Here is a 16,211-nt window from a genome sequence, read left to right as displayed (position 1 = left end):
CCTGATAGAGGAATGAGAAAATGAGTGGAAACAAATAATTGTCTAACTATGGAGTTAGATCGCCGCCAAAATTCGACCCTTCAAGTCGTCCCGTCGCACTAGAAGTCCGCAGGTTGCATTAGAAGTTCGCAAGGCGGAATCTTTGAAAGTCGAAACATTCCAAATTTTAAGTCGAGTCGTTGCCTTAGAAGTTGACTCGTCGCAAATTTCGGCAGTCGACTCATCCCAAAGAGTTGGACTCTAGACTATTCCGAAAAAAAACTTTATTGTTTCGTATATCAAAAATCAAAATATTGTGGAGATAATGTTATGTTCGTGTGGTGTGAAATGTGAATTTATATTTTTTCTCCATAATATACCTGATGGATGACATGAACACTTATAAAAACAGTTAAACGTACATGATTGGAACATGTACCAAGTTCCGACGAGTTAACTTCTGATAAGAACCACCAGAAACTTGATATGGTTCGACTTAAAAGAATTACGACCTGCGAACTTCTAGTGCGACGGGACGACTTGAAACTTGGGATGATTCGACTACCGAAAATTGCGACGGGACGACTTATAGTACGACGGGACGACTTGAAGGATCGAATTTTGGCGGCGATCTAACTTTCATATCATATATCGACATAAAAGTCGAACAACTGAGATGTCGAACAAGTGGGCGTCAAGTTGTTCGACATGTCAGTTGTTCGACAATGTCGACCAAGTGAGCTGTAGAACTACTATACTGTCGAACAACTGACATATCGAACAACTTGACGCCCACTTGTTCGACATCTCAGTAGTTCGACAATGTCGACCAAGTGAGCTGTCGCACTACTATATTGTCGATCAACTGGGATGTCGAACAACTTGAAGCTTACTTGTTCGACATCCCAGTTGTTCGACTTTTATGTCGATATATTGTCGAACAACTGAGATGTCGAACAAGTAAGCGTCGACTAACTGGGAAGTCTGACAACAGATCTTCCCAGTTAGTCGACAATACAGTTGTTCGACAATTTTGCTAAAATGTCGAACAACTGAGCAGTCGCACAAGTGTACTGTCGAACAAGTGACCTAGGACCCTTCAAGCTGTTAAGTCCGGGAACTGTCGAAATGTGCCAGGACAAAGTTTTTGCAAGCGAGGGAAGATATATGAGGGTTTAATATCATCGAACTTTTTACTGACCGAACTAATCGAACTGCTATTACTTCAAAAATTGTGAGTGTTCGATTAAGTTCTATTAATTTTTTTAATCGACATGCGGGTCGGTTCAGGGTTATGGAATCTGGGGGAGGCTGAGTGTATGTTGGAGGTCCTTAAAACATGTTTAAAGCCGCTGCGCCTGTCGCAAGTCTGGGACTCCAGATTTTATTTGTTGGGTTTTTGGTTTTTGGTGTTTGTGTTTATGTGATTGCTTTTTTGTTTTTCTGCTTGGCTTTTTAAACTTTATGTCTATTGGTTTGTTGGTTCTCTTTCGCATAAAATTCTCATTGGGCCATTCCAGAATTTGTCTGTAACAGGGGGCGCAACAGGATTTCCAAGGGCAAAAGTTTTCACCAAAATTCAAAATTTGCCAGGCGAGAGAAGAAAATGTATGAATTTTCACGTCAATTGAATTAAAAAAAGCAGAAAAGAGTGGAATTTCCAACGCATTTTGCAAAAATACATGGATTTTCATTGGAATTTAAATTAAATGATGTAAAGTTTTGGGTATCACCACTTTTTCTGTAAAGAAACGATCAAATAAGTGTCACGGGAATACGACAAAACAATCTTTATTCAATTTTTTGTCAGAGAATATATTAACAGCGCACTGTACCACACAGAAACCAGGGAAATATGGTGCAGTATTCTATTTTTGATAGCTAAGTTAAAAGAATTTAACACAGCCAGTGCTTGGCTTCTATCCATAGTAAGAAGCACCAAAAAACGTCGAGCTTGCTAGCTTGCTTGGCTATATATATATATATAAAGTGTAGATCGTGCAGAAACCACGAAAAGTGCAATGTTTGCCCTCTATTTTTCATTGTGATTTAATTTTTAAAATATATCATTTGCGTTCTATGATCTCGCTCACTGAAATGAATATATTTGAATAAGTCTTCATTTTCTTTTGAGTAGCAAAGCCAAGGAGTTAAAAAAAACTCATAAAGATGGCAGCCTTAACTACGACAATTTCAAAACATTGCAGGGGAAGAGAACAAGTTTGTTAAAGCACAGCAAAAGTTATCGATGACTCTTTCACTTTAGAGGTTCTTCAGGTAATTTGAATCCGTGTGTTCCTCTTACTTATCATAAGAAAAATGTGAAGAAACTTTATATACCAAAACAATGTCTTGTTAAAGAATTTAGAACTAATTTCCAGGTGTTGTATGCAAAATTTGCACAAAATATTAGCAGTTACTCCACAAAAGAATAATTGATATTCAAAATTCTGTATTAGGTGCCACCCTAAATGCAGTTACTCCACTGGAGGAGTAACTGTTTTTACAAATTTTAGCTCCCATACCACAAGTGTCATAGTGTTGGAATAGAAACTGCATGTCCCCCCTGCCCAAAACCGGCAAATTTTAGAACAGTAGGATTTCGTCGAACATAGGGTCAACCTAGAAAAAATTATTATTGGAGCTAATTTATTAGCTTAGGTTAATTATCGAACCTGCTTGTCTCGCGCACAGTTTCCCTTGGCTAGCATCCCGCCTTACCGGGTCAGTATTTCCCGTCAATACTTCTCCGCCATATTTCTTCTCAATGATCGGCTGACGGCAATTATCTCTGGAACTAGTACGGCAACAAAGATCCTGCAAATCAGACTCCATTTGAATTCTCCACCTCTGACAAATAACATTAAAGTAATTTTACACTATGTTGATATGAAATTGAATAAAAACTTTAAGTCATTTGCTATGGATCAAAAATCTCTGTTGTGGTTTTGAAAAATCGAAGAAACAAAAGACTGACAGCAACAACCTGATCTGCCATTTCGATAAAATCATAACAAACCTTCGCACCGGTATATTTCCCTTACTTTCAATGTCAACAAGACGATCAAAATGGCCGCTTTTGAAACTCGCAAAGTTACAACTATCTCGAGTTCCAGCCAATGTTATCAACTGCATCAGACGTGGTGAGTTTGTATACTTGGATTCTTTACCTTCTTAAAATGTTAGGTGAGCCACCAATACCTACAGTTGCCCAATTTTGTTTATGGGAACAGTATTTTCGGGGTCAGCAATAACCTCGATCAAAGCAACTACTCGAGGCACTATAAGAAGTAAAGATTTTCTTACTTGGTCCCTAGCTTGGCCCCTTTTCATTCAACCGATACAGTTTTTTTGGAGCTCATTCGGCTGTGCAATTTTTACAGTTAACCCTATGCTGGCAATATACACTTTCTCTACCTGTATACTACGATAAAGCCCTCTCAGTCTCTTGCTTGCCTACACAACTTGCTACAAGTTACATTGGGTTCAACCGAGGGTCATATTCAATCTGTATGTAAGGGACCTAACTCAATTGTTTCCTGGTACTAGAACATGCCTTGCACACCCCCTTCCTATTGGATTGCGGAGGATATGCCAAATTTTGAGAGGGCCTTTAAGGGGGACACCTAGATTTTAGCTGGGAAACTAGGGGGTCAATTAAGGAGAAGTTTGGAAACCTTATCAACTTAATCGTATACAAATTCGGTCAGTCTGCCGTTAAGTATAAATATGTACCACCCAAACATGTGTTTATGTTAAAACACTATTTATATTGTTGATTATATTACAATGTCAATTTTGTGGGATCATATCCTCTGACAATATATTTGTACTCTTTGATACTTAAAGTAGTGCCTAGAGTGAGTACCTTCAAAACGGATTTTCTAGAAATTTCATTACAAAATGGGGGTAGGTATATCGGGGAATAATTAAACTTTGCAGCAACCACTTCTCTCCCTCCTGCCCTGCCAAGGGCAAGAATCCAGCCAGGACCTGGAAAAAGGCACATGTATCTCAAATGGGAAGCATAATTTTGGGGTCTTTATAGGGGTTACCAAGATTTTCCTAAAACTGGAGGGGATTGGAATATATGGGGGTTTAAATAAGAAAGGGGGCTGGCAATTTTGGTCAACTTAACCAAGTCTTTTAAGCAAAATATGAACCCTCGAATACAAGTAAACAATAAAAATGCAAGTTATATTTTATATCGTGAAATTATTGGCTTAAAGCTGTGTACATTTTGTTATGTAGTGCATAGAGCTAGTTTCCTTCTATACAGACTACTTACAAACAAGAATTTTGTCTTTCAATTGTTAAATATCAGTTAGATCAGAAGAATGTACCAAGCACGAGCTCCTTTTTTCCCTAATAGGCTCTCATCTTTTTTCTTGCAGGGCTATCAACTTCGAGAATTTCCATTGTCGTCTATTTTACTTTTTTAGCTAAGCTCCTCCTTCATCGTCATAGCTCTCATCCTATTTCTCAAGGAGTTTTAGAAGATCTTACCATGGGGTTTACCTTCCTCTGCTCTTAGAATGGGAATTCCTTATGCTGAGCCCTACTGTGTCTTCATTTTCCTAGCTTTGTCTACCGACGTGCCTTTTGAGATTTGGCTCCTTTTTCGGGGACAAGAACCCAACTGTGTTACTCCCTTCACGTTTTCATCCTGTTTCCTTAGCCAATTGCAAGCTATCCTTCAAGTCTATCAAGTGTAGAATTGCTAGAGTTCTTTACCAACACGCTGGTTAATTTTCTCACTTATTGGATTTAATATCTTCAACTTTATGTGAAGCCAACAATTTAAGGTAACTCTCCCCAGGTCCCATGTCACAATTCAACACCTTCACATTATCCTGGATTTTCACCTGCCCACAAGACAATTTTTCAATCTGCCTCTCTAGTAGCATTCTTCGGATCGCATGTTATAATTTTTCCAGAACCGCGTAGAAGTATATGGAAGCTCAGTTTTTGGTACCTAAATAAATGTTCTATTGCTTAAGAACAAAAGAATGTAAACAGAAGAATGTGAAGGGTAGACAAAATATATAGAAAGGGGGAGAATTATGTATTTGAGTATCAAGTACACATGCCTGTTCCCTGGCAGTTAGGTTATCCAACTTCCCACCTTCAGTATTAAATGTTTCCTCCATTTCTGTCAGAACCAAGCAAACAAACCTGAACCATTTAAAACAATTAGATCACCTGCTCTTTCCTATCAATTATGCCCAGTAGTTGCTATGAGACATTATTCCAACCAATTTACTGCAGTCCAGTTTTCTCATCTGATTCAATGGCCATTTTTAACACGCCCCTCAACTTACTAGTAACCCTTTGAGTTAGCCCTTCCCAACATAACCACATCGATATCATACTTACGGTTTTTGAACAGGTCATGCCTTGGCACTCTTGGACAGTATTGGGTGCTCTTGACTTATAAGACCCTGGTGTATGCTATGTTGTCATTTTGCTTTTGGGGTGACTTTGGGGGTGTTGGCTTACCTTCGGTAACCTTAGGGCCTCCTACATTCCTAGTGTCATTGTCCTGGCTGCTCAGCCCATACAGTGCACAGGATATTATGCCTAACTTGTTTGATTAGAGTTAAGGTACACAGCACATCCCCAATGTTAACCCAAAGCAATCCACCAATTTTCATGTTATTTCGTTTAATAAATTTCGACTCAATTCAATTATCTTGTCTCCATTCAATTATCTTGTCTCCCTTTATTGTCAGATCCATGCTAGGCAAAACAGGATCTTCATTTCGGACAACAGACTAAGTGAACTTAATTCAGCCTATCCTTGATCCCCATTAGGTAAAACAGGATCACCATTTTGGAATACTACTCGTGACACTTTTACTGTGTTCATTTTGAGCATCTTTATCAGTCGTTTCCCACAGGTCAGATAATTAATTGGAGCTAATTTATTAGCTTAGGTTAATTATCGAACCTGCTTGTCTCGCGCACAGTTTCCCTTGGCTAGCATCCCGCCTTACCGGGTCAGTATTTCCCGTCAATACTTCTCCGCCATATTTCTTCTCAATGATCGGCTGACGGCAATTATCTCTGGAACTAGTACGGCAACAAAGATCCTGCAAATCAGACTCCATTTGAATTCTCCACCTCTGACAAATAACATTAAAGTAATTTTACCGCCCACCCACCCAACAAATGTTTTTTCTTGGTTTGCTCCTCCTTTTTCTTTTCTTTCAGGTGAACACTATGGGTCGATGTCATCAACCAATTGCCACCCAGCGCCTCTTGTTGGTCCTGAGTTTTTCCCGATGGCAGGTTTTTTAGCCCAAGGACCGACCATTTGGGATGTGCTGTGTAAATACTAGCCGGTGGTTTCATTCTGAATCTGCCCATTTTAACATACTTTATTACCGTGATCCTCTACACTGGCTTGGTCGCTACCAACAGTTCAATACAATATTTCTACACTGGCTTGGTCGCTACCAACAGTTCAATAAAATATTTCTACACTGGCTTGGTCGCTTCCAACAGTTCAATACGATATTTCTACACTGGCTTGGTCGCTATCCACAGTAATTTCATACCTCAGATACATGCTCGGATGCGATCCGCACATTCACAAACATTTACACACTGGCTTGGACGCTATCCACAGTAATTCAATACCTCAGATATATGCTCGGATGCGATCCGCACATTCTCAAACATTTACACACTGGCTTGGACGCTATCCACAGTAATTCAATACCTCAGATACATGCTCGGATGCGATCCGCACATTCTCAAACATTTACACACTGGCTCGGACGCTATCCACAGTAATTTAATACCTCAGATATATGCTCGGTTGCGAACCGCACATTCTCAAACATTTACACACTGGCTTGGACGCTATCCACAGTAATTTCAATACCTCAGATACATGCTCGGATGCGATCCGCACATTCTCAAACATTTACACACTGGCTCGGACGCTATCCACAGTAATTTAATACCTCAGATATATGCTCGGTTGCGAACCGCACATTCTCAAACATTTACACACTGGCTTGGACGCTATCCACAGTAATTTCATACCTCAGAAACATGCTCGGATGCGATCCGCACATTCTCAAACATTCACACACTGGCTAGGACGCTATCCACAGTACTTTAGATAAAACACACTGGCTCGGACGCTATCCACAGTAATTTAGATACCACATACTGGCTCGGACGCTATCCACAGTAATTTAGATTCCACATACTGGCTCGGACGCTATCCACAGTAATTCAGATGCCACACATTGATTTGGACGACATCCGCAATGATTTAGGTTACTTGCACATAACTTATTTTTGGTTTTGATATTCTATGGCAACTAGGGGTGTTGGCTTAGGGCCTCCTACATTCCTAGTGTCATTGTCCTGGCTGCTCAGCCCATACAGTGCACAGGATATTATGCCTAACTTGTTTGATTAGAGTTAAGGTACACAGCACATCCCCAATGTTACCCCAAAGCAATCCACCAATTTTCATGTTATTTCGTTTAATAAATTTCGACTCAATTCAATTATCTTGTCTCCATTCAATTATCTTGTCTCCCTTTATTGTCAGATCCATGCTAGGCAAAACAGGATCTTCATTTCGGACAACAGACTAAGTGAACTTAATTCAGCCTATCCTTGATCCCCATTAGGTAAAACAGGATCACCATTTTGGAATACTACTCGTGACACTTTTACTGTGTTCATTTTGAGCATCTTTATCAGTCGTTTCCCACAGGTCAGATAATTAATAAAAGGTTTCTATATACCATATATACCATTGAAAAGACAATTTCATCAGCTTTCGAATGCCGAATATGGTCAATTTTTTCCTCTTGGGTGATTAAAGGTATAGTTTGTTGAGATTGCATGTATAAATCTCAAGATATTTGACTTTTAAATTTCGCTGACTCAGCATATTTTAGCGTTTTTGCTGGTTTTTTGGACTATAACACTCAACATTGGAATTCAAAAGCCTGAAGATCTTCCCTTTCATTTCTTTTGATGTTACCAGCACTACCCTTTTTAGTGTTATAAATGTCAACAATATGAATAATTTATCACTTACCAGAGTAAAACTCTCTGGATATCCCTCCATCATCTTGGCCTTCTTCACCAAGATATTAGATTTTTTATCCACAAAGCTGTGTTCTTTCTATTCCAGCTTTTCGCAAAATTTTCTTTAAAATTAGAAAATTCGAAACCTCTTCGGACATTAATGTATTGATCTTTTTTTTGTATCCACTTGGAATTTTGAAATGCACCTCTTAATTTCAAGGAGTTCTTCACAGAAAGGTTTGTTTTTGGTTGAATTTCTTCATTGTTCTCTTGAATTATTTGAACGTCCTCGTCTGATTCAACTCAACAAAGTATTTTGCAGTTTGTCATAAGCACTCTGAAATTTTAACAAGCATTCATTTGCATGTTCGTTAATATCATTTGCGGCATATTGATTATTACATACTGGACAAGGGTAAAAACTGATTTCATTCTCTGTATCCACAAGCTCTGGAAATATAGCAACGTTTGGCACTCCCCACTCTCTGGCTGCAGGAGAGTTGGGAGTTGCTGAAGCAGACAACGACAAACCGTTTGTACTGGTCCAACATCAAAGCTGTTTGGCAGATGATTGTCGTCGTACAACAACGACAGAGAGCAAAAAATCGAAATCTGACTACTGCGCGTCATGGTAGGTGTAGCGAGCCACCATGGCTAATCCACAGCTACTAGAAAAGGCTATGACAAAGTCCATTCGAAGCACCAAGGTTAAAGCCCTTGATCCTCTACTTGACGCATCAAGTCTTGACGAAAGTACCTTATCGTCCCATGACGAACCAGCTCTCAATCCTTCTGGAAGACCTGATTCTAATAGAACTCGACGTGTCAAGTTATCCAAACCCTCTCAATCGTACAAAACTGGTACGTTGAACTGCAGAACTCTTTCAACCATATTTTCGCGTAAAGAACTTAACTATCTTGTGTCAAAAAACGATATCAAAATACTCTGTGTCCAAGAACACCGTTACGTTCATAAACCGAGCGATCCTGAAATTGTTTCCCATGATATTGGCAATTGCACACTCTTTACCTCCTCAACCACAACAAATGAGCAAGGAGCATCCATTCACGGTGCTGGCATTGTAGTCCACTCTTCCATTCTACCCTTGCCAACTTTTGTAGACTCTATTGACGAGGATATTATGATCGCTGTCTTCAAAGGCAACCCAAAAACGTGTGTCTTGTCCTGCTACTCACCTCACAACTCGAGACCTGAACAAGAGGTCATTGACTTCTACGAAACTCTTGATCTGATAACTGAAGCCATACCTCATCACAACATGTTACTAATCCAAGGAGATTTCAATGCTAGACTAGAAGGCAAATTTTCCTTCCATGATGATTTTAACAGAAATGGCAAATATTTACGCGAATTTGCAGAACAACATAATCTGGTCGAAGGCAACATCACTTTTCAAAAGCCTCGCAAAAAGCTCTGGACCTGGCGCTCACCACGTGGAAATCTTGCCCAGATAGACTATTGCATGTATAGGAAACGTTGGAGAAACAGCATCCCCACGTTATGAGATCTGCAATCCTTGATACAGACGGAATAGTTTTGAAACGTAGGAGAAGCAGAAGACATCCTCCAGTACTTCTTAGTGACATCGCATTGATCGAAGAAACTATCAAAAAGGCACAAGATCTCCTACACCGAGTTGAAACTGATTGCCAGCGGGTTGGTCTTTATCTGAATCCAAAGAAAACAAAGTATATGCTTGTGAACTCGAATGATTCTACCCCTTTAAAAACTTCAAACGATAGTATCATTGAAAAAGTCGATGATTTTACCTACCTGGGTGGTCTGACAAACACTACTAACGACATGAATGTACGGATTGGAAAAGCTTGGGGTGCAGTAAATGCCCTGACTAAAGTATGGAAGTCTCCAGTTAAAGTCAGCAGCTTTCAAAATGTCTTGAGCATTGGCGTTTTCAGACGCTGTAACTGGGATCTTCGAACCTCTCTTATTTATCAACTTTTCTCCAGATAGCTCCACCAGACCAACTTTTATTTTTACCACTTTTGGTGCTGGATCGTCTCTTGTTGTCTAAATAAAAAAACACTGTCTGGTGAAATTCTTTCGTAAAATTGAGACATTATCAAGAACTATTCAGTAAAGTTACTATTAACTAAAACAGACACCTCTATTTTGCTGTTGAATATAAAAAAACAGCTCACTTTTGAGGATACTATTAAAAATGACAGCTTGGGTCTCTAATAAACGTACAGTACAGGGATAAAAAGGATTTAAAAGCCATGCCATCATGTACACATTAACTTGCCCTGATTCTAATGGACAACCTTGCCTTGGAAATCCACCCAAAGAATAGCTACACAATAAAGTCCTTTGAGAATGAGGGCTCATTCAAAGCCTTGGATTAAGTTTGTTTCAAATAGAATAGCACAGAATGTCAATACAAATACTTTTCTACCAACCTTACCTTTCTTCTTGAAGTATCAGTACGAGTTTTACATTTGATGGCTTTGTATTCACTAAGCTTGAAACCCTGTGTGCATCGAAGGAATAGGATTTTTTGGCTGTATTGGTGCAGAGCACTTTGAGCAAAAGGCGTCATCTTTTCCCAAAACAGCAGCACGTTTTCCACAAAAAACATCAATTTTTGAAACACAATGCTGCATTTCGTTGTTTGGTTGGTTGTGGGTGATTGGAATGATAGCTTCGTGTAAATCGCGCACCAAAAGACGGTTTCATGCGAAGCATACAATACGTCAATTTGACGTCAAATACTATATGTACGGCGACGCTCTTGCGAATGAATCAATCAATGTTTAGAAAAAGGGGTTACGCGCGCTCCAGAACGCTTAAGTACGTTCCTCCAGTCTGTTTGCGTTGTAAATAATACTGAGGTAATCCAGTATAATCACGACAATCGGCGAAAAATTTAAGGCTAGTGAAAATACGTTATTTTATTGGTTGAAACTCAATAGTCTGTTACATTTTTCGGCCGTTTTCGTGATTATGCCGATTTGCTAGTTAACCTCACAAATATTTAGAGTGTAGGGTCTTGAGAAGCACTAGTGAAAGGTGAAAACAACAGCTTTTTAATCTGTTAGGTAAAACTAGAGTGCCTTTTCTGGGTAAATATGTCGGGGGAAAGTGACGAAAATTATAAGAATTAAGGCAACGACATTTTTCCCAGTTGAACAAACTTTTATTTACCTGGTTTTTTATCCCTGGCCGAAAATTTTACAACAGCCTCAGGATCTATAAAGTCCAAAATATCTGAAAAACACATTGGCCAAAGGGAATGCAAAAAGAAATTCCAAAATACCAAAATTCTAAAAATTTAAAAAAATCCCGAAAATCGATTATATTGCACGGGCCCAGGGGGCGGGGGTACCTTTTTTCACCTTCACGAGTCCCAGGTAAATGCCGCAAAAACACATATCAGTCCCATTCAGGGTCACTTTTTTTCAAAAGAGAGTCCCACGAACGAAGAGTCAATTTTTCGAACCTCTCGCTGAGAGAGCGGAGCACCCCTTTTATCAACCTCGTTCCCTGCCCTGCGTATTATCAGCTTTTTTATGCTTTACTGATAGCGCCCTTTTACTTCCGCCTTTCTGTGTATAGTTTCGAATGTTTTTATTCGGAAATCTAATTCGAACGTTATAGATTCGAACGAAAATATTCGATTACTAGTGTTTGCATCTTTTGACTAAGCATTTTTTGATCCCAGAAGTTTTGTTTCTTACTAGTGAGGGGTGTTGCAGATTTTTCAGAGATGTATTTGAAAGTTTCTAGATTATTAATTGAAAATGCAGATGATCTACAGTATTTTTTCGATGGAGAAGAAACCACCCTTCATCATTGGATTAATCAGATTGAAAGCACTGAGTCTTTTTCTATGTTTTTGTTTCGATATGCATGGAAAAGAAAAGCAGAGGAAAGGAGTTCCTTGATTGAAACGTATGCGTTGGTTGCAATAATGGTTAAAAAAGACAACATTTTTGAAACAGTAAAACAATGTGAATAATTTCTTGATTATCGTCAAGCCGTAATGATTGAGATGCTTTAAAAGTCAAGGACGTACCTTTGTCGCAAACGATAGAATTGGGAGAGAACTTTTATAAATATCGCTCGTCATATGGTTTTTAAATACAAGACATTACATTCAGTTACATTTCCCTTATTATGTTTTCAGAAATCTCGCATATTGGCAAACACTCAAGAATCTCAATTTTTTTGTATGCAGGGATGAAAAACTGTTTGGCTTCACACGGACAATACCAAAAGCTGAAAATATTTGGATCATGTCAAGTAGTTTTATAAATTTCTTCATTCATCAGATTTGATTTTAGTGTATTTAATGGAAGAACTCCAAATTAAAAGTTCATCTGAAAATATTTTTGTTGCGTTTTCCCCCTTTCCCTTTGTCTTTGACACTCCCTACTCCGAAAGCCATCTTTTCGACTGTTTTTGATTTGACTTTTCTCAGACAGGCCTGTTGTAATGTTGAGTACTGTATGAAGATTTTAACTTGAATATGAAACTCTTTACCTTGAAATTTTGTCTTCACAATTAAACCACAGTAATGTCTATAGTTAAGACCAAGAACCAACAAACAAACTGTATCTTACTCTTATTAGGTTCTTAGTAGGGGAGGGCTTATTGTCGGAGGGGTTGGAAATTTTAATTCTAAAAACCCAAAAATAAGCTAAAATCAGGCTTTATAGAGCAAAACAAGGAGCCTTCCTTCCCTCTGTCAGCTGAAAATATTTTTACAAATTAATAAACGATGGGGGTCCTATTAAAGTCCGGGGATTGGAAGATTTTCCTTTTGGAGCAATCTCATTATTTAAGGTATAAAGCACTGAGGATCCTTCACTTGCGATCGGAGTGATCTGAGGGTTTAAAAATTGATACGAAAAATGATGTCATGTAGTCATACACGAACTTAGAATTTTGAAAATGGTTGAGCGGTATATAGGAACTTAGTCGACCGCGCGAACATTATACCAAAGGAGACGCGCTGCGCGCGTAAACAGAATGGCAACAATCGAAGAAAAATCCACTGAAAATGCGGAAAAATATGGATTCTGTACCGCCAATAAATGCTTCACGAATGAAATAATAAAGGATAATGACATGTTACAATGTAGGAAATGCCAGAGATTCGTTCATTATGCTTGTTCGGAGCTTCCCGCATACCAAATTCAGCTTTGTCTGCAATACAAAAGCCGACGCTTCTAATGTAAAAAATGTGTTACAGTCACGCCAATACTTATGGAAAAAATCAAAACAAGTAAGCAAAGAGTCAGAAGTAACCAAATAACGCAAACAATAACGGAAGCAGAATGTCAAGATGGAGGTCAGCAAATATTTGAATCTGTTTTCAACACTAGATTGCATAATCTAGAGAAGAAAATGGAGGAACTTATGGCTATAAACAAAGCCGACGTCGCTAAAGAACCAAAACGGGCAACATATGCAGATATCACGAAGGAAGGGGTGAAGAAACAAGAGATTATCATTAAGAAATTTATCCAAAATGAAAAAGAAGAAAGAGAAGAAGATTGCTTGAAGAACTTAACTAGATGTAACATCATTGTCCATCATTTAGGTGAAAATAAAGATGAGAACAAAGAGGAACAGCGGGCCGGTGACAAAGATTACGTGGAGGAAATTGTAGGAAATCGTATGGGATTAAAGATAAATGTTGTCACCGCAGAACGAATTAGTGCTCGAAAGGATGATATGTTCAAGACGAAAAGATGGCGGCCATTGAAAGAAGACAAGAAAAGAATTCTGGCCTCAGTCCATAAACTAAACGAAGAAGAAGAAAGAACGTGAAACCATTAAAGAATGGCCGTGTAGTCATAAGGTATTGGTAGATGTTTAATTGTAGTAGTATTGAGGATTGAATGAGGCTACCCAAGGCAGGGGGAGACCAAAATGATTTCAGACACAGCAGTGTTTGTAACATTTGATGACGCATGTTGAAACCGAAAATAAAATAGGAAAACTAATAAACTAGGTCAGCGTGTTTCAACAATACAGTTGGCAACCGCCCACCAAAAAAGCTATTGGAAAGAACTCTCTACAAATTGCATCAAATGTACACTAATCACTTTGTCCAATGTCCAACTAGGCATCAGCTTATATACAGGTTCTGTCTTCTTGTAGCTGAGAGAGTTATGGTCCTGCGAAAATCAGGCTTAAGAAACACTGAGAATGAATAATAATAACCCACTTTAAGCTTCAAAAAGTTTAAAATGTTCTGCCTGTTCAAATTCAAATCTTAAAATAACATCTGGCGCATTTATCATTTGTTGATTTATTTTCTGTTCTCTCATTTCTACTGGTTAAATGTAGCGCATATATTTTCTGTTCTCTATCATTTCATTACTTTAGAAAGCTGAATCAACAAAGAACACAGTAACATAATTACCAAAATTTTCTTACAATAGACAATAGACTTTCATGCACTTTTTTATCGCTATTTTTGGTCGGCAAGTTCACCATCTTTTTAATACTCATAACACATAATCAACGCACAGTTTAAATCACATGCCCAAGAAAAAATAGTTGCCCCTTGAGGAGGAGGATGAGATGTAGCCTACGAAATATGTAAATGCACTGTTATCCAGACAAAATACACTGTTATCCAGACAAAATACACCGCCCAAACACCGCCCTTGGGCGGTAGATGATTGAATTCAAATTCATTGAAATAAATATAATTGACAATAACTAGGGACTCATGATTAGAAAATAAATATGAAAATGTTTGAAGAAGAAAAAAGATAACCTACAATCTTCTTCTTCTGAAATGGACTGGTTAACTGTGGTTGATTGTGTTTGTTAGGAACCACAAGCACCATAAACAAACAACAACAAAAGTTTAGCTACCGTAAATCCTTGAATAAGCGCCCCGCTCGAATAAGCGCCCCCTTTTAGTTAAAACGATAAGCAATAAGCATAAGCACCCCTCTCAAATTGGTGGCGTAGGTTAATTTCCGGGATAAGAATTTCTCTTTGGATGATTAACAGTCGAAAAAAACTATTTGGAAAAGAGATCTTAAACAAGGTATTTGTTTTTGTGAACAGTCACTCGTTAGCCTAGGCTCGATGGCTCCCGGTCAATCTCTCGTTATTGTTCGCACAGATATGTGGTTGATCTTAGATCACTCACACAGCTCAGCAGGCCACTATTTGAAATTATGACACAAGTACCCTATGTGCTTCACTGTGCAAACTCACTGCGATTGACCAAGGCCGTTCCGAAGAGACGCCTCACCTGACGGAAACTTACAGCTTGACTGCTCACATTATAGCCTAATATCTAGGTTAGCTATACATCAAAACAGTTTTGATCGAAAAATCGCTTGTGGTTTTCCCAAGGACATGCGCAGAAAATGGTTAGAAAAACGTAATTTCCAAATGGATTTTTAACGTTTTCCAAGCTGTTTGGGAGAAACACAAATTTCTGACCCAAAAAGTCTAGTTTTTCAACTTGCGGTATCAAATTTACTAAAATATGTATTTTCACATCGATTTTTGACCTTTTTTTTCAATTCCCAAACTGTTTGGAAAATAAAAATTTCCCACCCAAAAAGTCATGTTTTCCAACCAGCCTTGGAAAATTGTCATTTCTACATGGGTTTTTTTCACTTGATTTTTCAAGGGCATTGGTTTATTCTACAAAACCTATGGGTAATTTACGTTTTCCAAATCAGCTTAAGGTAATCGCTCAAATTTCCAACCTTCAATTATAAAACCAAAATTACCAACCCAAAAATATTGAATTTCCAACCTTGGAAATCGAAAATTTTTTCCCTGTGTTTGAGGTGTTCCTCACTCGTTCCTCGAATGTTCCTCAGGAATGGAGTTTCATGACGTTATTTTTATGTGTTCCTCAAACGTTCCTCACGAATGGACATTTCTGACGTTCTTTTTAAGCGTTCCTCACTTGTTCCTCGAACGTTCCTCAGGAATGGACATTCATGTAAGTGTCCATCACTTTAACCTATTTTATTATGCCTAATACAATTGTTGGTTAATTCTTTTGCAATTATTCAAATTATAATTATAGATTTTTGAAACGTCAAAATAAATCATTGTATTTGCAGCCGAAAAAGATTGTCTTTTATTTTAAGCAATTATACATTGCAACGCATTGGCAAATTCGTTTAAGGTGAGGAAAATA

General features: G+C 38.3%; 1 protein-coding gene across 1 annotated transcript; it reads left to right on the top strand.

The window, feature by feature from the left end:
- The first annotated feature begins 8,690 nt into the window (after positions 1-8,690).
- LOC136808701 (uncharacterized) lies at positions 8,691-9,566 on the top strand. Its single transcript, XM_067065243.1, has one exon. It carries the CDS (start codon positions 8,691-8,693, stop codon positions 9,564-9,566), a length of 876 nt encoding a protein of 291 aa, XP_066921344.1.
- Positions 9,567-16,211: the final 6,645 nt, after the last annotated feature.

This window comes from Clytia hemisphaerica, unplaced genomic scaffold (genome assembly GCF_902728285.1).
Source record: "Clytia hemisphaerica strain Z4C2 unplaced genomic scaffold, Clytia hemisphaerica genome assembly, whole genome shotgun sequence".
Lineage (NCBI taxonomy): Eukaryota > Metazoa > Cnidaria > Hydrozoa > Leptothecata > Clytiidae > Clytia > Clytia hemisphaerica.
This window is presented reverse-complemented; position numbering and strand designations above follow the sequence as displayed.